Raw genomic sequence first — 24,906 nt, forward strand, 5'->3', positions numbered from 1 at the left:
ATATCTGCGCGATGAAAGCATCCCTATTCAATATACCATGCATATTATTTTGTACTATAAAATGTTATGTACATTACCGCTTATAATTTTTTTTTTTTTTTTTTTTTTTTTTTAAGTAACTGGTTTGCTAACCTTCGGTCCAACGAACAAAATGGAGTTTGAAAAATATGGTCTCAAAGAATGTGCTAAAACTATGAAAATAACGGATGGATAATTGTTCCAAGGGGCACCCTTCCCAACTGTTTTACAGAGAAACAATAACAAGTCAACTGAGCATTTCTATTTATCACAACAAGAATAAAGTTCAAAACACTAATAAATTGTTTGTGTACACAGTACAGCAATTTTACTTCACGTATATATGCGAAGGGAGTGAACAATTATAAGTGACGTCATTTGTGTTTACATGAATCCAGTCGAGGACAGATGAAAAAATTAAATAAAAACAGTACACCTGATTACCAATGAAGCTGCTTCGTAACTGTGTTCTCGGTTGAAATGAGCCACAAAACCTTTCCTGTCCAAATTGCGTCGCGTGCACACAGGACATTCAAACAGCTGGCTGCTAAAAGTGAAGAGAGCAGGTTAGCGCTGAATTCAAACATAAGACAGTTAACTAACACTGGTTAAATCACGAATGAATACAAAAAATGAAAGTCTTTAGCACATCAAGTTTGTATCGAGCATTAACAAATGCACAGAGTATAGAAAGTGCTCAATTTGAATCGTGGTTTCCGGTGGTCGGCACTGGCACTTTATGGTCAACAACGGCACTTACGAAAATCCTCCACATCGTGGCACAGTCAGAGTCAGAGATGAGCAAAACAGTGGTTTATTAATTCAATATGCAGCAAAAATGACTAATACCTGCAACCCAAGCCATTCTTATAGCTTTGGGGGCCTGGAATAGACAGAATTTTCACACTTGTACGAGTGTGATGGCGTTGGCAGGGCCAACGAGCGGTGCAATCTGCAGTGCCCTCCTGAAAATGGTCTATATATATATATATTTTTTTTTAAATACAAATTCAGCGCTGAAAGCAGGCAGTTCTTGAGAACTCTTCCATTCAAAGCACAGTCCTCACTTGGGGCAGCTTAGACTGGCTTCAACAAAAGCAGAGGACATGTCTGGAAATGTAGACATCACTACAAGCATAGTGCCGAGGAGACTGCAGAATAACATGGCTTACACTGCTTCTCTGTATCTGAGCACCCACACTTCTCCCATATGCTCCTCCCCCTCACCTCCAAGTAGGTGTGGGCATATGGGAAGTCTGACACAGCTGAAACTGCCATAGGAGACTTGATCCAGAAGCAACCTCAACCTCTCTTTCCCAAGTAGCAGAAATCAAGGCTCCTGGGGTAATTTCATCCCAGTAAGCGCTGTATGAAAAGTATAGTTTAAGTTCTGTTCATACTCTTACATACTACAGTTGGCAGTGAAGCCAGTAAATCAGCCATCCGTTACAGCAGGGGAGGCTGGTCCATATGGGCGCCAGGGCAGCACCCCACAAAAGAAGCTGCTCACTGTAGTTCGGGTAACAGGAATGTAAGCAGACGAATTGACAGCTTTCACAATATGCCGGTTTACATTTCCGGGCCGGCCTGTGCTTCACGGGTGAAAGTGTGCATGTCAAGGCAAAGCGCACACAGGCGAGAGCAGGAGTGCAGAAGATGGTCTGACTGCACATGTGAGAGAGGAGCGTTGCTCCTCACTCTCATTCACAAACCATTAGGTATGCTGAGCATGCCTAGTGTAGTGCAGGCGTCTGAAGATAGGCTTCTGCTCAGGCGGTGACGTGTTTTTCGCAAAGTCGACCCATGCCCTATCAAATGCCAGGATACAGAGTAAACAAGGATCAATCGCCAGCCCCCCCCCCATCGCATCCAGTCTCCTGATTTGGCAGTTAGTATTTCCTGTTCTGCGGCAAAAGAAAAGAGCGGGGAGAAGTTAGTTCCACGGTGCAGAGGAGTCGTGATGCGACACGGGACTAGAGAAGATGCCTGGTAAGTTTTATTCACCATGCTATCCAAGTAAACGGAGGTCACGAGCTACAGCACATTTCTGGGCATATGCTTTATTGCACTGTTCAGGAAGCATGCATGTACTTCAGTCTCAATGTCTTCTGTACAGAACGCAAGGTAAAGATGTAATGTGATTGGACTGTCCGAAGTGAGTCTGCTGTGGATGTGGACACATTAAGCATGTAGTTCATGTTCTTTGGTCACAGACTCTGTTCTGTATGTAGTGTAGTCCATTGAACTTGTTCACATCACTAACTAGTGTTTTCTATTGGAAAGGGTAGAGCCAAAGCAGTCTTGCTTAGTACCCTAGCCCTCTTCAGAAGTCAGACTTTCTTGGCAACCCAGAAATTCTCTGAAATGTACGAGTTTTTTTATGACTGCCTAGAAGAACTGAATTTTTAGTCCATTTATCACAGAAATCGTGCTGAAAATCGCACCAAAAAGATGCAAATTTTTTAAAAAAAATATTCACGGGGGGGGGGGGGGAGGAGAAGAGAAGAGAACCTCCCCCTGCACCCCCCCCCCCCCCTATTGCCGTTGGGCTAATTTGCTCACGTTGATTCGTTCTGCATTCTCCTCACCAGTTTCAAATTCCACCAGCAGCCACAGCGTTAGAGCCCTTCTGTGATCAGTACAAACCCACGTCTCCCTGCATGGCCTCTCTCTCTCGCTCTCTCTCCAACTCCACCAAACACAATCATGCTCTAAAAGGTGCATAAGCAGGATGGTAGCCTGTTGAGGTTAAGCTGCTTCACTGCTATCCGCCCCCGTCAAACCATGCTCAGCACTCTGAAGTACCATTCAGACAACAATCACCATTCAAGTAGCCCAGAAGAGCAGATCTTAGGACTAAGCTTTTGTTGCTGGTGATCGTAACGACAGTTCTGGGTCTCCATAGCATGTACAGACTTCAGGCAAGGTAACTCAAACGTACTGTTCCACGAGATAAAAACTGGTCACAAATCTATTGCTTCTACCTTCTACACAGTCTTCGCTGTGTTTATATTATTTATACCACTAGAGAACAAGAGACCAATAGACCTCTTTCGACCAAGCTCAGAATGGGGTAACTTTAGATCCTAGAGCAGCACATTGTGGGCCAAGCATATCCTCCTTTGATGAAGTGGTGATTTCAAAGATCATGTCATGTTTGATGAGCTACCACAATTGTCAATTTCAAATAAATGGGACCTGTGGAATTTGTGTTCGGTAAAGTGTGTTGTACAGAGTACATACTCCTTTTATACCACCGCTGGACTATCATTAACAATTTCAAAACAATGAGGTCATAAAATGCAAATTATTTGCAAAAGATTCTCACCTGCTGCCCGATGAAAGGTTGTGAAAGAGAGCCTGTGACAGCTTTGTTGGAGAGCCATATTCCTCCTGGTATTTCCAACATGTCGTGTAATGCTGCCTCATTCGGTAATACTTCACCTGCAAATGGAAATTCCGAAATATATGAAGAGTATGTGCTGGACATCAAAGCCAATTTCCTCTGCTGCTTTCTACACTGGTGTAGTTTCAAAAAACAGCATTATGTACCAGAAGCTCTTAAAAGCAAGTGTACACTACATTTCTTTGCTCACCGACACCAAACAGAACATGCACTGTTAGGATTGTAATTGTGCTTCTAAGAATAGGTTGTCGTGGTCGGACAGATGTTTGTTCGTTGAATGTTATTTCACCCCATCAATAGAACAATGACAGGACATTGTACTAACACCCCCAGAAGGGGCCCCAGTGTCACAAAATGGTAGTGCATACAATCTGTAGTTGCTGGCAGTAATATCTTTGTACAATAATCTGCGTAGAACTATACCAGCAAATATTGCACACAGTGACACTACAAGCGAGTATCTAACAAGGAGTTATGTTTTTGTAATTAGTGCCCCGTACAAGACAGATGTAAGTGCCAGTGGATGGGAGCCCTGCCTTCATTAGAGTTCTATCTTTCTGCTCACCTTCCTTACTCCACTGCTTACTTTAGTGCAACTCAAATCGGCAGGTGTGGGGTGTGTGTGGGGATCACTAAAGCACTTGGTCAGACTTCCCATTCTGAGAAGGGTTGTTAGAGAAGTGATGGTGGTGAAGGTCAGAAGAGCAAGGATGAAGGTGCTGTGTGGTTAGCAACTGGGGACCCTGGTATTTCTGATCCACTCAACTACCCAAGGACAGCTAACACTGAATTGCGTGGATGGACTGGGTGCACTGCCATAAAATAGGCCTGTCATCTGCCAAGCAGAGACCAGATGGTAGCCCAGAGCAGAATGGTGGTAGAGAGCCTTGTACTAGTGTTGCAAACCTCAGTAGCCATCATGCTAAACCTCCACCTCTTAGTTCCTGGCAGGCTGATGGGTTTTGGCAGGGCTATTCCTACCCATGGGCCACATGTGTGCTTGCATACATTGCCACCAGGGAAAGGCGATCCAAGAACCATCATGCAACCCTTCAATGTCTTCCATGCAGAAATGGGGGAAGATATACAAAAGGCTTCATGTTGTCCTAACAAATGTGAGAGTTGCACTGAGATTATCTTGGGCATTTGTTGATTCATTGACAGGACTCCTCTTGCACTAGACATGCTAAGAGTATGTGCCAGAGGTCAGATTCCCTTCAATATTACAGGAATCTCAGTCCACTAATGCAGATATGGTACATATGTTCTGGAACTGTCCAGAGGCAGTTACTATGGGAGTAGGTCGTAGATGCCTTAGCTGAGGTTATGGATAGAGTGTCTCTACACCATGGAGGAAGATTACTAGGTATTTATTGGCGTAGGGGAAGGAGAGGCACAACAGCCCGTTTCATAGACTTAGCCTTAATTATAAGTAAACGTGCAAATGCCATGACTGGAAGAGGGCCTGCCTCCCAAACAGGTCCTATTGGCATGCGGCAATGTTGAAATGGAGCAGAGCAGAGTCCACAGTGCTGCGTAGGGAGGAGGCGAGGGGTCTATGAAGGGTTCTCATCATGTGGGAGTGGGATGCTCTAGTGTGTGAATTACAGGTTAACTGTGAGGGGCCCGAGGAGAGGAGGTCCAGGACCAAGTCATGACTGACCCCCCCCCCCCCTTTTCTTTACTTCAGAAGTCATGCCTGGTATGCTCTCACCACCCTCCTACCTTGGCTCATTCCCCTTCTGTGTTTGACTGAAGCAGTACCTAAAAGCTTGGCACGTGCCTAAGGAGCTGGATGTTCGCCATGCCTACATCCCTCTCATAGGAGACAGATATTCACTCTGGAACTGTTCGTACCCTGCCTGATCGAACTGTTAACCATATCATTTGTTACCATTATGTTGAAGAATGAAATAATGTCCCCTGCAGATATTTCCGGAACCATGTGCGATTCATGGACCGATTAGAACATTGTACATCGATTAACTGATTCTCTACATAATACTGTGCTGGTGGTATGTATTGTAGTCCTGCAAAAGCTCAAAAACCATTCTTAAATAAATAGTGGAATCCCAGTAACACATCAGGGTACCAAAAAGGGCGCTTGGAACTCCTACTTTACACCCAGTTATAGCATAGGACCATAGTTATCCTCATGCCATCACAAATAAAAACAGGATTGTGATAGTGGTATTCCTGGATTGCTTCCCTATGGCAAATGAACCTTCCCATGACACAAGGACACAACACATTGAGGTGCATTGCATGCTCACTAACCAGAGCAGCCCTTCATCCTGTGGATGAAGGGATACCACAATGATGATACTATGGGTGAGGAGGGTGTATAGATCCACCCCCCCTTGTCAGAAATTGGATTTCTTGTTGGCAGAGGTATTCACCCTGTCTAAGAAGGAACCACAATCCTAGTCAGGGTAAGTCAGATATACGCTAAAAGATAAGCCTGACTGCTCTGTGCCAAGCTACCAAAGGGTGTGCACAGGTTATCTAAAGAGGCAATGTGTAAAGCATTTGTGCAACACACACACACACACACACACACACACACACACAATGAAAACACCACAAAAAGGCTCCACACCAGGTTGGAAAAATAGACAATTTTATAGAAAGACCAAAATTCAATCAATAGAAGCAGAGATATGAACTTTTATAGAATAAAAAAAAGAGTTATAGTGCTTAGAAACCAGCACAAATGGGAGATAATTCGGTCACGCTGGACCGGGACAAAGTCAACAATTCAGGCTGAACCCAATGGAGTGCCAGCTGGGGACAGGAGCCACACAGGCCCGGTGAACGGAGTACCTTGATCTTGGTAGCAAGATGCAGGGGCTGGTGAGCGATGCATCGATGTCCAGTCTGCAGTCAGTCATGCAGATGTGTACATTTTCTCCATGCAGTGGTGGTGATGGGTCTGTTCTGAAGAAGTCATGCCAAGCTGCATTGGTTCCAAAGTGTGATGCTCCATAGTTCTCCACGCAGTCGAGGGGATGCATCGATCTCTCTACACTGCTGCAGAGGTGATGTGCGGTTCCAATGAGTCGGGCTCTGGAGGCGATGCACTGGTTCCAAGAGCGATGTTCCAATTCTACTGCAACAGGTTAGATGCACCGGTTCTGCTACACGCACATAGGAGATGCTTTATTTTGCTGATGCAAGTATCTGGGCCCACTTCCAGTGAACCGGGCACAGTAGCAGGTGTAGAGACGTTATAAACCAGAGTCTCGAGCAACAGGAGGCAAGTCAACAACCGCTTGGAGATCACTTGGTTTGCATGGCAGAGTCCAACTATCCCACAGCAGGTCCAGAGAGCAGCAGGGCAACAGGGCAGCACAGCAGATCAGCAGTGTGTCAGTCCTTGATGAAGCACAGCATTTCTTCTGCCAGAGTTTAGTTACAGGTCCAGGAGTGAGGATTCGGTGGGGATCAGAGCCCCAATACTTATAACCAGTTGTGCCTTTGAATTGGGGCGACTTCAAAGAAAGGTCTTGAATGGCACAGAAGCCCTTTCATCCCAGCCCAGGCTCCAGACTAACTGTAGGGGCTAGAGTCAGTGCTTTGTGTGAGAACAGGACCTTGCCTATTCAGGTATAAGTGTCAGCTCGTACCTCCCTTCCTACCGGGGAACAGCCATCAGAATGCAGAGGAGTACTTCGATACCTACTCTTGCTATGTGGTTGGCTTGTCAAGAGGGAATACACAAAGTCCAGCTGTCACCCACCCCAAACACTTATTGGAGACAGGCTGCAGGCACACAGAGCTGTAAGAGCAGAGAAATATCCACTTTCTAAAAGTTGGTGAGGATGCCAACAAGGGATTTACATAAAAACAATCTTTCCTATAGATTTTTTTTATTACATTTATGATGCCTAGTAATGACATCTCAAATCAATTAAAGACTATTTAACCTATATTTAGCAATTAGAAAAAGAAGAAATCAATCGGAGATGCAGGTGTATGTATTTTTGAGAAGACAAATATTTGAACAAATAGTCACAGGGGTTCAACTAGAGTTTTTATTGTAGACTTTTTTCTTGTATTTAAAAAAAAAACTGTTAGTTTGTATGTCAGAAAATGGGCATAAAGTAAATCAACATATTGTATAAGACTTTAAATTGATTGTAACAAGCATGGGCAATATACCATGAGATTTAGGTTTTGAACCCATGACTATTTTCCCCACTAAGAGCATTTAATTTATGGGCCCTGGACACAGGTAGTGCACTCTACTAGGGACTTGCAGATGCATTAAAGATCCCAATTGTGGAGAAGTCCATGAACCATGTTTAGGGGGAGAAGAACATGCCCTTTAGCACTGGTTATTAGTGGTAAAGTGCTCACAGTCCTAAAACCAATGAAATACAAGATCCAGTGGCAGCTGGCATGATTTGCGGGTGGCAGGGCAGGTGCTTGCGCATGGGGCTTACCAGCATGAACATCCTATCTGTCATTTCCCTCCACCAAATAGCAAGAAGCAGGGTTATATTACGTAAGGTCACAACTCTGGTCATCACACAGGACATCGAAATACCCATATCTGTACAGGCCACCCGGCCGATACTATACAATGTATTGTGGCATCACCCCTCGTGACCAGGCGCAGTCCGAGGGCATAAATAAATGCGCCTGGGGTGGCACCTGAACTTCGGCTAAAAGTACACCTGTGGCTACGTTTGTGTATAAACTGCATGCTGCTTAGGCCCCAGCAATGTACCTGGTCCGAGCACATTACACTGGCGACGAGGGGTGAACGGACCCTCATGTATCCCTGCACCGCTGAATTGCTGCTCCGGCGGGCTGCAAATGGCTGGATCTACCACCAGAGATTCAGCGCTGCCCCTGTGATCCTGCTTTGCCTGCCGTGCACTCACTCACCAGTGGCGGTGAGTGGTCGAACAGCAGGCCGGAACACCAGAGGCCTGATGAAGGCAGGCTTCTGCATTGAGGAAGAACCCCATGGTGAGGCCGCAACAGCAGGGGACATTGCCTGTGCGAGTCACGCAACGCGAAGCTTCAAGGCCCAACACGGCAACTCCATCACTGGGCCAGTCCACAGCCTGACAACGACCAGTGATCCCGCCCTGCAGGCCACAAGTACTCTAAAAGGGGTGCTGGGGACAACTGAAAGCACAGCGAGAGAGGAAATAAAAGAAAAGTAGAGATCATGTGCAAACTGCACACACTGGCGCAAGTGCCTGCAGCCAGCTGCCAGCAACAGGTGCCAGCACCATCCAGCACAGCCATCAAAAGAAAGGGCACTGGCTTGACGCCAGCCCCAACAGCCTGCAGGTCAGTCACAAAAGTCCCAGGGAGGGGCACTCCAGGTGCTAGAGTCATCGCCAAACCCACACTTTGCGCCCAAACATCCACCACCGGTAAAGGCCAGTCCCGGCGCATCCTGGGAGACCCTCCCCCACCACAGCAACCAATGGCACCATACTCACACGCATCAGTCATGCCAATAACCCCATTCAGCCAGCTCACGGACCCTGCCACAACCGCGCCCAGATGGAAGCTCTTGGTAGGTCTCCTAAACCACTAAATCACTGGGACCAGAGAGACTTACGGGACGGTAAAACACTTTCTACTGATGCACTTTGGGGGAGATGAGCTCCATGAACGGTTTGAGACACTGCCCAACACAGGAGTGGCCCACGAGTACTACCCAGCCATCGCAGCACTGAACAGGTACTTTGACCCGCAGATGAACCCCAACTACAAGCGGTTCAAGTTACGCCAGGTGCTGCAAGCCGAGGCGGAAACTGTATATGTTTAACGCACGGCTCAGGAAGTTGGTGCACACATGCACCCGCATTTACCAAAACAAGGAGAGGAGGGCGCAGATCATACAGAGGTGTAAGTCTGTCGCACTGCGATGCCAGATGCTTCGACAACTGGTGAAATCTCTCAAGATGAATTCCTGGTCCGCTCACACAAACTGTCAGACAAAAGGGCGGAAGAAATGGAGGCCGTTCGAGTTAGAAATACTCCGGCTGCATGAACGCAGAAAATAGTCCAAGTCAAGGAAGAGACTGCAGACATCATACAGAGGCGTCCTACCCCAGGGCAGAGGCGAGGCACCAGAAGCCGGCCAAGTGGCAGGTGTTGGCATTGCGGATTTGACCACAAAGAACAAGACCGGTGCCCAGCAAGAAGACAAACTTGTTCAAAACGCAGCAAGGTATATTACTATGCCATCATCTGCTGCAGCAGTGGCGGGCGATCGAGAAGACGTTTTAAGAGGGCACCCAACGACCCTTCGAAACCTCAAGCTTGAGGAGGACGACAACCCCGAGGCACTACCAGAACAAGACGCCACCGCATACTATGCAGACGATACCAACACATTTGTCATCTCACTCGCTGGAAGGCCAGGACGCAAGAGGCGCCCACCTCCAGTGTGCAACATCACGGTCAATGGGACCTCCATACATGCCCTAATAGACATGGGCGCATCTGTAAACATGATGACTCCGATCAGTACTAGCGGCTGTCACCCAAACCACGCCTGACACCCAGCTCGGCTAAGATTTACCCCTATGGAGGCATGGAACCTTGACCTCTCCACACGATGATGGAGGAGAAGTCTCGAGCTCTGAACACTTAGAAAGAGCCAAATTCCACATGACAGATGGAAAAAAAAAAAAAAAAAAGGGACACTGCTGGGGTGCTGGAGCTGGTATTCTTTTCCAAGCAGGTTCGCGACACTCATGCAGAGGACATGCTGAGTGAGTTTACACAGCTCTTCCAAGGTTTGAGCAAGCTTTGAGGATGCCAAGTGAGGCTATATATTGACAAGGCAGTCCAGCGCACTTTGGCACGGATGTATTCCTTTTCACCTACGCCCCTTGCTGGAAAAAGAACTGCAGAACCTCGAAGACTTGGGGGGTCATAGAGCAGGTGTCTGGGCCCACCCCGTGGGTGTCCCCGCTGGTGGTCGCACCAAAGCCCAAGCAACCTGGTGCCATTTGACTGTCAACATGAGGTGCCCCCCCCCCCCCAATCAGGCCATCCGGAGGGAACACCACCTAACCCAGACGATGGATGATATCATGGCGGACCTGAACAGGGCACAGTGGTTCCCAAAACTGTATCTGGATTCCGAATACCACCAGTTGGAGCTGGCACCAGAAAGTAGTTACATTACTACCTTCGACACATTTCCTTCAACGGTATACCCGGCTCAGCTTTGGTGTGTCCTCCGCCACGGAGTTGTTTCAGAACGCCATCAAGGAAGCCTTCTCAGGCCTGGTCAGAGTGATAAATTTGAGTGACGACATCCTAATATATTCACAGAGCTTGGAGGGACATCATGTCCGGCTGAAGGCGACCCTGCAGAGGCTGTCAGACTGCAGACTCACGCTCCACAAGAAGTGTGCATTCTACCAAGAATCAATAGACTTCTTCAGGTAGGTCTTCTCACGAGACACACTCTGTGTCGACCCGCGCAAGGCCAAAGCCATCAGGAGTGCCCCTGTCCTGCAAAATCCTACGGAAATACGGAGTTTCCTCTGGCTGGTGACATATTTCAGGAGGTTTACCCCAAATCTCACCACCATATCAGAGCCCCTCTAACAGCTAACAGAACGGCACACCCTGAGAGTGGACGACCTTGAGAAGAATCGGCATTCCAGAACATCAAGAAACTCCTCCTGGATAAAACAAACATGGCATACTTTCACCCCGAGAAGACGACGGAACTTGTGGTCGACACCAGCCCGGTCATGCTCGGGGCAGTTCTTCTGCAAGAGGACACCAAAGGAGTCTGTGCCCCTGTGGCATACGCCAGCCGAGCGCTATCCCCGACGGAAGCCAGATATGCTCAAATAGAGGGGGGAGGACTTGGTCATAAGATGGCCTCAAGCCAATGGTGAGCTGTAGCAGTTCATGAGGACACTTAATAGAGCTTTCTGAATCGGGGTGGACCACCACCAAGACCCCGAGGTATGCCTACACTAGTTCCTGCTTGCTTACCGGCAAACGCCTCACTCGACAACCGGGTGTGCCCCAGCCTGGCTCCTGCTCAGGTGGTCACCACAAGACCAGATTCCAGAGGACCCCGAGTGGGCACCTCCATGCTTGGACATCAAAAGGGTACAGCAGAAGAGGAAGACAACCAACGAGAAGGCGACCATAAGCAGAGGAGCCAAAGCTCTGACAGTGCATGTGGGGTCCACGGTAGTCATCAAGGATCATCACCCAGGTTGGAAGTTTTGCACGGCCTATGAACCCAAGGTGTGGACTGTCACCCGAGTAGATGACACCACAGTTACCGCACAAGGCGGACACAATGTGGTGAGAAATGTGTCATGGTTCAAAGACGCACGAGGAACACCGACTGTTGACCACGCGTCTCCAGAAGAGAGCAAAGAACTGGAGGACACGCCAACAGGAATCCCCACGGAGGTCAACCCAGGTCCCGCACCCTTGGCAGCACTGCCCGGACAACCTGTGTCAGGAACCTGCCCCACCATTCCGGTGGCACCAGAGGCGCAGGGTGAATATCCAGAGGGCACCGCCGGCGACCCACATGGAGGGCCCACCAGTCAAATGTATTTGCTCGGACCCAATGTAGCGCCTACCAAAGACTGAAAGACTTTGCGTGCTAATGGGCTTCGCACCCACAAGCCTAGGATAGGAACTTTCCAAACAGGCTATTAACACGTGATTTACTTTTGTTCCCTTCCTCTTTCTTCTCTTCATTTTTAAGTCTCGCCTATGCAGCACGCATGCGCTGCATAGGAAAAAGACCTTTAGAAATCGCTTCAGTTTTGCAGGCAAAAACGTGCACACGTTGCATTGCTTTGAATGGCAACGCGTGCACGTTTGGCAATACCCTTGTGGGAGCGAGCGGCGCCATGTGTTAGCAATTATCGCGCTCGCTCCCGCAAGGTAAGCGCAGCATGTCCCTGCTCTCGGCCGTACAACACCCCCCCCCCCCCCCACCCCCTACAAGCGCAAGGCGCGCACGCTTGTTTGAATGGGTAACTAGCTTGTTGGTAGATTGCTTTTTCTTCTCACCAGTGACACTGTTGGCCTTTAGTTTAGCCCGGGCTTTAGCTGATATGTAATGTAAGGAGAACATAAAACGCGTTGCATCGGTGGTTTTACTTTGACTCTGAGAAACAAATGGCTGGCCTGCAATTTTAAAGGTTTTTATACCATATCGTAAGTGTTGAACCTGTTATTTAAACTTATACATAGTGGCAACATGGAATTAACATGATGCGTGCGCACTGTTAAGCTTACAGACGGGGCCACTTGAATTATGCAAATTTGTGGTTGCGGAATGTTCCACGTAATTATAGATTGGTTTCTTAACCTATGGTGTACTCCGAATCGCGCCCACCCCCCCTAAAAAAATGCCTCTGGCTAGACTCCAATAAATATGGCATGCAATGGAAGGCCCTTCGCAAAAATTAACTGGCCGCCATTCTTATTTTTGTTTGAATGTCCGAGAGGTACTAATAAGGTGCCACTTGCCCAGGCATGGTAAACGTGTGAAAATTGTGACTGGGTTAACCATAACATTAAACGCGCTATGTAACTTAGTGTAAACTCTGCCTTTTATTTCAATTGGCCTTGCTTACAGGCTGACATAACTGGGTAAATTTTAAGAGTACTACAGTTTGCACCTATATAGATAATCATTTCAAGGTGAATCCTGAAACGAATGCTGCTATTGACCCTTGCATTCTTAAAACCGGCAAGCCTCGTCATTCCCGCGAACTCAGTTTGTGCAATTTTTGATTGGGCTGCATTGTGCAGGGTGGTTACAGTGCCAGGCTGTCGTTCGCCCTGCAGAGAGCACTTGATTCCTGCCTGCTATGGTGTCACAGCTGACGGACGCATGGTCTCACACGCTTTACTCTTTCATAATTGGTTTACGCAAATTGTGAGCTCCGACTGAAATTTTTTATTTTTCAGTACGTTGACATGGGGGCTCAAGAAGGCAAACCAGAACCAGACGTCGCCTTTCTTCACAGTTGCAGGTAATATTACATAGAGAGCAACTTGTAATCTGCGTGATAACAAATGTCACATTGGTCATCAAGGTATCAGATGGACGCGCTTAAAAATGTTTTACTGTTGTATGTGGGCCTCGTTGCACACGCAATGTCATGTGATTGCGCGCTCCCTAGCCGCCATTTTTTGGGACGGGGAGCATGATGGCCATTTTAGACCTGGATCATTTTGTTGCTTCAGAATTTAAGTAACCGTGTGCTGCACTAGTTTGGTTGTCTTTTGCCCTAGAGACTTATTGCTGTAAAAGTTATCCGTACTTTGCAGCCTGTCCGTAAGGGGTAGAATAAGGGCCGCTCTCCACAGTGGATTACACGGTTGTAATCCATCACTATATTGTGGCCGACATCTAGAAACGCAATTAAATTTAAAGTGCGTCTTGCAGATCTACTCCAGATGACTCATGTCAGACTTAACTTGTAGCATAGCTGTGTGCATTGATGCGAGAGTGTATTTGCTAGTACTGTTTATAGTGGAAAAATGTTTCCTTGTTTTGTTTTCTGAAGGGAATGTTGGAGTAACTTGTATGGAGCATGGACAGATATCGGCAAGCGCAGTCTCTGGTAAGTACACCTTTTTTGGCGGGCTGAACTAAAGTTTATTCGACTGAGCCGTGGTGTGTCGAAACTTTAAGACGGTCCGTTTTATTTAATCAGAACTCGCTTGCTGAACTTAGAAATGCTAAAACAAAACAAGCATTGGCATTTGCCAATAGGTCGCGCCTTTGGGACCTTATAAGTGTTTCGCCATGCAACAGTTATTGTTGTTGCACCAAGGATATTCGGCTGGATAACTAAACACTTATAAGGTCCCAAAGGCATGGCCTATTGGCTATGCCAATGCTTGTTCCTTTTCCGGTTTGCATTGCTCATCTAAAAGAAAGGAGGGATGCAAAGGCCACCTGGCCGATACTATACATTGTATCGTGGCATCAACCCTTGTGACCGGGCGCGGTCCGAGGGCATAAATGGACCTGGGGTTGCACGTGACCTTCGGCTGAAAGTACACCCGTGGCTACGTGTGTGTGCGCGCATGTGCTGCTTAGGCCCCAGCAACGTACCAGGTCCTAGCACGCTTCAATATTGGACACTACAAACCTACACTCTAGCAGCCATGCGCAAGCAATGGGGCAGCGCACAAACATTCTGCAATGCACTCTGAAGTCTCGCCACAATTTTTACGGGTGGCTGCTGGTCCCATAAAGGTCAACTGAACACATGAATTTTTAAGAAAGAATGACCTTAAAATTGAGTATTTTAGCTGAAACACTAGTTTTCGGCAGCTCGCAATTCTCTTGACCTTACCTGTTGCTCGCAGCACTTGCAGCGGCCGTAGCATGTCCTCATATCTTCTTCGATGTTGGTGGCTCTCTGAGGGTTGGCGATCTCTCGTTGAGAGATTCTACCACGGCAAAGAGGACAAACTGCACCGCCTTTCATGGCCATCTGGAAGCACTTCCTGCAAAACCTAGAAGCAACAGTGTAAACCAATGGCTCGAAATTAGCAATGATTATATACAGATAGAAACAAGCCTTCTCCCCAGCCTACCCACAACTCAACAAAATGAGAAGAACAATTTCTAATTATGCATAATGCAATTAAAATCTCATGCACCAACTTAACCTAAAGATCAGAGGGTTATGACAGCAGAGATCGCATTGGCATAGGTATTACGTGTAGTCATGAAAACCTCAAAATATGTTGCTCAAATACGTTTTTATAAGTCTAATAAACTACTTTTTACTTGCAAATAGTCGAGAGTAGTTTCCACTGGGTGCCCAGGACTGGAAAAGAATGTATTTTGTTGAGGTAAACCAAATATGTTAGACAGTGCTTAATTTGAAGAAAGAAAGTGCCAGAGCTCTAATCAGCACACACATTGCCCCTGCCACACAGCCAATGATCGTAACACCACAACTACTTGCCATCCCACTCCTACAAGTGAGACAAATCAGACTATTCTAGGTTCCAAGCTGTCAGATTGGCTTGGGTGGCAGGCAATAGTAATTTGTAATGTATATTTAATTAGTAAACTATTGTGCTTATCTCTAAATTAGCCATACAGCGCCACCCTGTGCCAGAAAGTCACAAGCGCAGATGCTGACAATTAAGAACCAGTGCCAAGCACCAGAAACCACCGGCTCAAACTAAGCATTGATGTTAGAGGATTTCACCACAGTCAAGCTTAGCACGTCTCAAGCCTCATCTCAGTCAACTGTGCAAACTGTGGAGAACTTTGACTGAAGCAAGCAAGATTCTGTGTACCTGTAAGCAGGTGAACCATGGAAGCACCCGAGCGAAAGCCTCAACAGCAGTCTGTTGTGAAGAACATGAGTAATGGCCGCTCCTACTCCTGGGGATGTAGGTCCTGGTCAAAAGCTTCCCATCCTGGCTCTTTTGAATAAGGCCCTATAAAAGCTAGAAAGTATGTTTCAAGGCACCAAGAACAATTCTTCTTAGAGATGGAAACCAAGGTCTGTGCTACTCTAAATTGCCATTTGCTTCGATGACCACTCCAGGAAGATTCCCACAACCAGTCCAAAAGCACTATTCAGGCAAAATGTATCTAGGTCTTGAAAGCAACCCTTTTCCCATTCTACCTCCAACCACTACCTTCACACTCAGTCTCCAAGACCCGTTAAGTAGTTAGCTTAGCTCGGATTGAAATGGGCTGCCGTGAAGCTTACAAAGTGCATCACTGCCACAATAAATATTTATACATCATAAGTGTATATATAATTTTTAGATCGAGCCTGGGCAGCGTAAGCACTGCTCTGAGACATGCTGCAGTCAGTCTAGAGGCTTTCAACAAGCCCAGCTCTTCTGGTTGGTTGATTGGCCTGCCTTTCAAAATTGTTTTACTCTGGTTGGTCAATAGTGTCGCTCTATCCCGCCTTTGGGTGTTTGGGTTCCTCCCACAGGACGTTACCGATTGTTTCTTTTGATTGGTCATCGGTTTTATTTTAGCACTGCAGCCTCTGTGGGGTGCGCTTCAGGTTTCATAGGCATGCAATTATGTGTTTGTTGAGCACTCAGAATTTATTTTATCAGCACGGCCGCGCTTCTGGTTTCGACCATTTTTTTTTTTTAAATGCAGCTCTCATCATATTTTTATAAAATATGAAACTAACACAAACCGCGCATCCGAGCACTTAAGTCAATACCGCCGGTACTGGGATTACTACTGAAAACCTACCATGCAAACAATTCACGAACCGGCAGTGTCAATTTTATTTCTTTTTGACCTCATTAATAATTGAATACATTTGAGACACAGGTCTGAGCTGCTGCAGGTGCCCCCCCCCCCCCCCCGCCTCCTCAGCACAGTACTAGGGCCTGAGAGCTCCAGATTAAATCCGTAGCGGGGGCCCCCCTCAACTTTCGTTACCCCACTGGCTAGGCTCGTGGTTCACGAAAGCAGTGCTGTGCATACATTAAATACATAGGCTTTGGTTATGCGGTCTTTGCAAGGCTAAAGATAGAAAACTTGCCAACATTGTGCTACTATTGTAGGTCTTCAAAAGAAGGAATGGTAGGAAGTAATTCACATTTATTAATCGAGGTTTTCAGATCTGGCTAATAAAAACGCTGAATTATGAAACAACTTTCTCCAATTAAATTCCACTTGTGCTCTGCAATTGTGCACAATTGTAATTCAGCCAGTGACAACACAATTGAATTTGCAGTAAGAAAGTGAGCTCCCACCAGTCATCCAAACACCTAATGTAGAAAAAACACATGATAATCACTTTAAATTAGTACCATCAGTTGTCACTGGCATGTTTCTCGCTACTACATAAAACATGTATTTGCTGTCATCTAGTGTTGGATCTAGGTAAAACACCAGGAGTGAACTGAGTGTTTTCAAATCCGGTCATATGGACAGCTTTCTGTGGTCGTGTTGCAGCACATGTTTTCCGTAGCTTCCACAGAAGTGTAACTTGCATCACTTCTTTCTGAAAACAGGGTTTCCTTTAAATATTTTTAAAAAAAATAAATGAACATGGGTTAAAATACACTGGTAATTATTTTTGCCGCATAGATCCTGCCTTAAGGTGTACACTTTATAAAGTTGCCATCAATCAGCTTTGCACTTTCAGGTTTCGTCAGCAATGTTAGATCAGCACTCCTTCCTTGGAGGAAAGGCTTGTGATATGTACACTGCACAATTTACGGTCCTAAAGATGGATCAGTGAAGCACTGTTCAGGACTTCCTCGAATTCTATGAATAAGCAGCGTCCTTTGTTTGGATGGTAAAGGGCACAGTGGGTCTCGCGCTAGAGGCATTTTGCTTTTATATCAAATGTAAAGGTGCTTAATATGTCCACAAAAAAAAAAAAAAAAAAAAAAAAAAAAAAAAAAAAAAAGAGGCTGTACAGGTATGTCCCGAATAGGCATTAGCGTATGAGGTACAATATTTTTAACTGTATATTGACTGCCAGATGGCATTATCAATAGCTTGTTCACATTTCCTCGGGATAGCGAAAGGTTTTACCAGCCTGCCCCCCATTCTTTAATAAGTCACAAAATAGCCATGGAGACTGCAAGCTGGGAAAGTTTGAAGGAGGTTTCCAAGTACTCCCAACTGGAAGAAGATTACTTTGGTAAAGTCATCCATTTTTGAACAAGCTAAGATTGTCACAGTGATATATTCCCAGGTATGCTTCTAATGCGGGCAAGGAAACCAGGTAAGGGTTAGGGTTGGAGGGCAGAAGTTTAGAGAAGGGTTGCAGGCTTCAGTGGATTCCCTCGGTTTGAGAACAGATGTATTGTACAGCAACCTTTATGTAGCACTTATTCCCCTTATGTAGTGCTCCAAGTGCTCGTCACATGGGTAGCATGCGACACCATTTAGGGTGTGTGGTTGGCAGTGTGCTATCTTGGTTTTGATCCTATCTGGGATGTGTTCAGGTCTAGTTAATTGTCAGTAATATAAAACCTATACTCAACTCTTGGTAGTTGCAGCACACAGCAGACAGGCTTAACTTAGGAGAAACCAGTGTAAAACATTTATCAGAACCAAAACCGTTGATAAGCATAAACCACCACCAAAATAAATCCCACACTGATTTATAAAAAGAGACATGTTTGATCTTCAATTAGACCCTAAACAACCATAAATCAGATGCAGGGATCAGAAGATATTGTTTTTCAAAGGATTAGACGTTTCTAGCACCAAAAACCGCAAAGCACCAACTGGGGGTATCTGGTCTTGCTAGACCAAGTCAAAAGTTTAGTCCAATTGTGATGTGTGGGTCAGATACAGAAACCATGTCTGTCCAGCTGGAAATTTTACCTTCAGACAGTTTTTTTCCTGAGGAAAAAAATCTCTGACAAGGTTGTTGGCGGGTCGGGGTACAGGATGGATCTGATATAGGGCTTGTTGGGTGCAGCTGCAGTGCAGGACCTCAGTGGAAGCCTCAGCTTGGAAGGGAAGCTTGAGGCGGTCTTAGTCACCAGCAGGAATGTTTAGGAGTGGGCGAAGTCCAAAGTCTGTGCCCAGGAAGGTTTTATCAGCTGCTCCTCGACATCAGCCTCGGTGTTCCCCCTATGTTCAGACTTCAAATTTTTACAGTAGTCGAGCTTCTATCAGCAGAGCAAACCAGCAAGTTCAATCTCACTGGTGATTCAACTACGCCGATTTGGTGGTAGCCTCTGGCTCCTTTTGCAAGAAGTTTAGAAAAAGCCCAGTCTTGCAGTTGTTGGTAAGAGGGATGGGGGAGAAAAGAGTACATTCCAACAGCAGTCAGGGGCCCAGAACCTTTTTGGCACCACTCGAGGTTAAGAATCTCTCAGAAGCCACGAGCAGGATCCAGGCCAAAGTCAGCTGGTCTAAGCAGATATTTTATGGATTCTTGCAGCTTTTGTGTTCCTGGAACTGAAAAGGTGGCTAGCCAGCTAGCACTTGGAGTCAGCTCTTCTGTCCTGGGGTCAAGTGCGAGCAGTTGTATTTCTCCTCCTGTTTTCCTCCAGTCCAGCAGTGCTCTGAGGAGGGGGTCTAGGAGTGCCACTTTGTGTGTTTAGTAATAACTTCTGTTTGGAGAGATGAGGGATACTTTTGCCCAGTGGTAGTGAGAGAATCAGAGGAGGCAGCCATGGGTGTAGGGCGCCAAAAAGGATGGTCGCTCCGTGTGCCACCAGCGCTAAAACCGGCCCCGTTGACAAATATGGGCCTCTGTAAAGTTCCAACTAGCGAAAAATGAATGGGGTCAATTAGGGGTCGGTCAGGAACAGGCTAATCTCTCATTTGAACATTTTCTGAAGAAACTACATATACATCACTGACCAGCTTTCAACATTCTTCAATTTAAGGTATGATTTTATTATTGTTAATGGGTGCACAAGATCAGCTGGTCTCCTTTAGGAAAGGAACTCTTTCACGATCTATACCAGTCTAAAATTTGCCGCATGAGCGCGGCTTTGTTTAAGCCAATGAAACACGGCCTAGTTTCACACAGAAGTTAGCTATTCAACGCTAGTTAAGAGCAAGAGACGAGAAGCCGTCAAGGAACCACAAAGAGGTTAAACAAAATTAAATGCATGTTTTACAGGCGTCTATTTACTTACACATGATCGCAGGCGACAGTCTTCACGGGAGTCTGAAAAACCTCCTGACATATAGGGCAGTAGAAATCTTCATCTGTACGACAAGGCGGCGAGTGAGGGGCAGCGGCCATCTTGACGAGTTGTAAAAAGTGTCTGCACTTCAAGCAAATAACCAAATATTTGCTCCTACAGTTGCTGAAGGGAGCGCGAGTTCGCCACGCTTCTGATTTTGATGCAAACTGCAGAACTGGGAGCCACCTGCAACATTAAAAGCATAAATAATGAAAAACCTAAAGTATAGATATACAATTTGGAATAATTAGGATTATTTTGGTATGGTCCGTGCTGAGACCCTCGCATTTTCCCCTTCACCCCAAGCTCAATGAGGTCTACAACTGCTAAAGGACACAAGACTCTAATTTGCTGTCAGACCCGTGTTCATAGGCCTAAACTCACTACATTTGCTGCACACCAGTGTCATCCATCTTGGCAGGGTTGTGCTATTCTATCAGAGTCACAGAGGTAAGTGACATGAGAGCCCTTTTGATTCTTATAACGTGTTACTGCAATTAGTTGCACACTGTCGTTAAACATTCATTAATGACCGTTGAGACTAAAGTGTACACATAAATAATGACTGAAAGAAGAGTACGGCTGTTGGTTGTTATCAAAGATTACTAGGCAGATTGGTTACTTTTGTGAAACTGTTCAGGAAGTCAGAGCACTGTCATGTGTCAATCAAAAGGCACTGCTGGCAGTGAAAAAAAGAAAGAGGTAGAAGACAGAGAATTTCTTCCATTAGATGGTTGTCTAACTGATGCAAATTAGGAGTACCTGGTTGGAGAAAATGAGCCATTTGCAGGCTAAACCCTCAACAGTAGACATTTACCACAAAACATTTAAATAAATGTCACTTTAAAAAGAAATATCCACGTTTTTTCTTGATGCTTACAAATTTGCGGACATTGATCAAAATTGGCAAATCCATAAGTGACAGTCCATGCCTCATCTTGCGATGGATTGTGCATGGTACCACTTATCAAAGAGTAAGCAGGGGGTATGGAACCTAGACAGCTATATATCAAGCTAGACTAAAGTATGGTATCGGTAAAGGATCACTCCACAATAGTTATATCCTCTTATGAAAACTAGTCCCACATTCTTAACATTATGTATTTCAAAATGGAGAATGTGAAATAATTAAGTACATTTGCACTTGGTTTCTTCTGCCCATCAAAAATCAAAAACGTTATAGCGAACATTCAGGTAAAAGGTCCAGCCAGCATACGTCCCCTCCCACTCCAACAATCACAGCATTGCCACTATACTCAGACAACAAAGTCGAGTCATTTACAGCAAGTTAAGCTTACTCCAAAAGAAACAGAGAATCAAGGAATGGTGGCAAGGATCTTTCCAGCACCCACTCACTTTGCATAAAACACCCTGGGCTACGCGGAGGCAGGGCTCTTATAAATCAGAAGGGATAAGGTCAGCCTGGACCTCTGGGTAACACATATGGGAGGCCTTTGTCCAGGTCCATCACAGTAAAGAGCAGATGAATGAGGGGCAGTGGTAGACTCCTAAACAAACCGGGGCAAGACAGTGTCGAAATCTCAATCACATTCCATCCCTTGAAATCAAAGCGAACAAACTTTTTAGCCTGGAATGCTAGATTAGCTTTGATCTAGGATTTAGAGGCCTCAGAGAGGTGTCCCTTCCTATTATCAGAATTTCATGGCCTTCTGTTCCTTCCCAAGCCATTCCATCCTCACTGACAATCGAATGCAATATACTACGTGTAAAACTAAGGCCACGCACTCCCATCTAACCAAAACACAGCAATAAAAAATACAGACACTATTCTAATAAATATTAAGTATCGATTTTGACTCCTCCACATTAATGCTCCCTGTATTGGTGCCACAAGACATGTTAAGTTTTACATTCCAAGACTGATGCACATGCCTCAGTTAGCAGCAATAACACAAGATGCAGATCGCAGCCCGCAACCAACATATTATGTCCTATTATTGGGATTTTTTCCATGGACGTCATTTAGCAACTGGGAGCCCTGGCTTCTTGCTTGCCACCCCTGAGTCCTCACAATAGGAGCGTATCCTTATGGACATCCGTTGGGGCTCCACTTTGTTTTCTCTCAATGTTTTTATTGCACTAATAGTGAATAATTTAAATATATTATATACATTAAATCAATAAAATTGTTTTTACACTGCACAAGCACTCTCTGCACTTATCACGGAGCACCTCAGCATAAACCATTGTATAATTGATTGGTTCAATGTGTTTATAAATTAATATGGATGTTCACCCAACTCGTGTATCATGGGTTTTCAAAATCCTTGTATTCCGCTGCGGTCTGTGCAGGTAACGGCAGTGGGGTGGGTGGGGGGGTAGATTTCTAGTGAGGATGCAGAGGAAATATTAAATAAATAATTTTTCCTCTGAATTGACCCTCAAAATCCTCACCATGCGACCCCACAGCAACACCGCATTTACCTGCACGGACCACAGCTGCTTTTACTCATACGTACTAAAAGATTCCAACAGAACCACTTCAAATGAGACAAGTGTACGAGCACACATTTCTGTGCCCACATTGCAATACCCCACAATCTTTGTGCAATGTTGCAAAAGTGTCGCCATTACAGTGACCCTGTTATGCTTGCCACTCCCCCCAGATTTAGTGATCCATGTAAGCTATGGGTACAGTGTGCCTCCTGTTCTGTGTATGGAATCAGTAAACCAGGACACAAAAACAACTGTTATGGAGTAAGAAAAACAAAGGAACACCGAGTGGGCAGCACCTGTGGGATGTATTAAGCTGGATGTGATGTAAGGGTCATAACGTCACAACTAGAGATTGGTTGAAAGCTATTCGTAATTGGTAAAGCATTGCTTGCTCAACACTAGCATGAACAATTACCTTTACCAAGGCTTGAAATTTTATTGCATTGGATACATTTTATTCTTGAAGCATGAGCACCTGAAGTAATAATCTGTGCTACCTCATGGAACACACAAAGACAACATCTGAAGTCAGTACAACTGGGATTAGAAACCTAGAGCGCGATATACGATTTACATTTGTAAAAAGTGGTCTCAAATTCCCCACTACTTTTTAACCAACACAATCTGATTAACTGGGCAGGGGGGTGTAGACAGACTTTTAATTATTTAATTTTTTTTTTTTTTTTTATCATCAGCCAGAGTTCCAGTAAGGAACACCAGCTGCTTTAAAAATAAAGGTTTTTCGTTTTGGAAAACTTCATAGAGAGCATGAAGGGGTCCCCGGTCCGCCTGAAGCTGCCATCATGATTCCCATAGGCAAACCACCTCAATCTGGGAGTTGGTAACCAGTCAGTGGTTTGCAACCAGAATTATGGTCGCAAACCATTGGTTGATCAGGGTCTGAAACGTTATTTGGAAGGGATGCCAAAACAAGCACCTTCCAAATACAGATTCAGAAGCCATTTCTAAACCCATTTAGTGATTCAGGGGCGGCTGCTTCACAATGGGGGAGGAGCGTCACCCCACTGGCTCAGAGCCAGCAGGTGAAAAATAAAACTATATTCCATCATAGTTTTATTTTTCACCTGCCGGCTGAGCCAGCGTGCATAGGGAGGGGCAGGGCGTGGCCAACTGGTTTGTGCACTTCTTAGGGCGCATGTGCATTTGGCCGGACGTCTTTGGCCGGCCAAACACACATGCACACTCTGGTTTCTCCGACTGGGCTGTATTGAACAGCTCAGCTGGATAAAGAACTCCTCTGCCTGAGCAGAGCATCAAATGAGCCCGCTGAGGCTAATCCCCACGCTGCTCTCATAGTATAAGAGCAGCGTGGGGATGGCACAGGAAGTCTGTGATGCTGCCCCAGTGCCTGCTGGGACAAGGAAGTACATAGGTGCTACCAGGGAGGCAGACGGAAGGTTCAGTTTCTTTAAAAGAAAAAATATAAATATATATATATATATATATATATATATATATATATATATATATATATATATATATTTTATTAACCCCTCACTCTTACCCCCCCGAGCCCCCTCCAATTTTTGTTTGTGGCGGCCGCCACTGGATTCCTTCCAAGTCACCAACATGGGTTTACTACATTAGAATAATGTTTTTACACGCCTCCGCTCTCAGATTAAGTAATTTGGAGTGTTAGCAACCAGCGAAAAGCAGTGTACATCAGGCCCTCAGCATTAACATTACGAGACAATCGCTTAAAACCCAGACCACAAACAGTCCCAAAAAAGTAAATGTTGTTCCAAAATGTCATAGTGTGCTTCAAAACATGGCCTAACAGATGTTAAAAATAAGAGGTAAAGGAATATTTGAACATTTTTAAAATGAAGTTAAAAAATGCAGCATTTTAATATTTCAACGAACATACGCAGGTGAAGTGATGTGTGCTACATGTCACTTCTGTGTAAAATTTTGGATTTCGAGTTAGGCTGGAAATAGAATATATGCAATAGTAAATACTCAGAAGGGCCTTCACAATCAAATTTATAAAAGGATCTATATATTTTATCAGTCTCGAAGGGAAGCACCAAGACTGTGTGCAAGCATGCAGACTAAGAGCCCAGATTTTAACTGATGTATTAAGGTTATGATACGATGACTAAAGTCCTATGCCACATCATCTGTGTAACAAAAAACCCAATGTTTTTCTGCGTCTTAAAGATATACTTTAATGTTTTACCTGCAGTCACAACCAAAAAGCTTCGTCTAACAAAGGTTGTTGAAAGGCAAAAATATTTTTATGGTCTGGCTTGACAGCTGTCGCCAGACAATTACATGAGTATCACCAGGAGAGGGGCTTTGGCTCTGCCCAAATGTTGGGAGCCAGGAGTACATGCTTTGATTGT

General features: G+C 45.4%; 1 protein-coding gene across 4 annotated transcripts in view; it reads right to left on the minus strand.

Annotated features, from left to right (window-relative positions):
• LOC146831396 (E3 ubiquitin-protein ligase RNF138-like) overlaps positions 1–24,906 on the minus strand; it is a 56,608-nt gene that overhangs the window by 9,924 nt on the left and 21,778 nt on the right. For 3 of the 4 annotated variants that reach the window (XM_085604152.1, XM_085604149.1, XM_085604153.1), the window contains exons 2-5: positions 20,033–20,269; positions 14,770–14,932; positions 3,347–3,462; positions 463–565 (exon numbers count right to left, since the gene is read on the minus strand). In XM_085604152.1, coding sequence (XP_085460278.1) covers positions 463–565; positions 3,347–3,462; positions 14,770–14,932; positions 20,033–20,142 — 492 coding nt within the window. In that variant the 5' untranslated portion in view covers positions 20,143–20,269. The remainder of the gene's footprint in view (positions 1–462; positions 566–3,346; positions 3,463–14,769; positions 14,933–20,032; positions 20,270–24,906) is intronic. The other variant, XM_085604151.1, reaches the window with a different exon arrangement.

Source organism: Triturus cristatus, chromosome 5_1, assembly GCF_964204655.1.
Source record: "Triturus cristatus chromosome 5_1, aTriCri1.1, whole genome shotgun sequence".
Classification (NCBI taxonomy): Eukaryota; Metazoa; Chordata; class Amphibia; order Caudata; family Salamandridae; genus Triturus; species Triturus cristatus.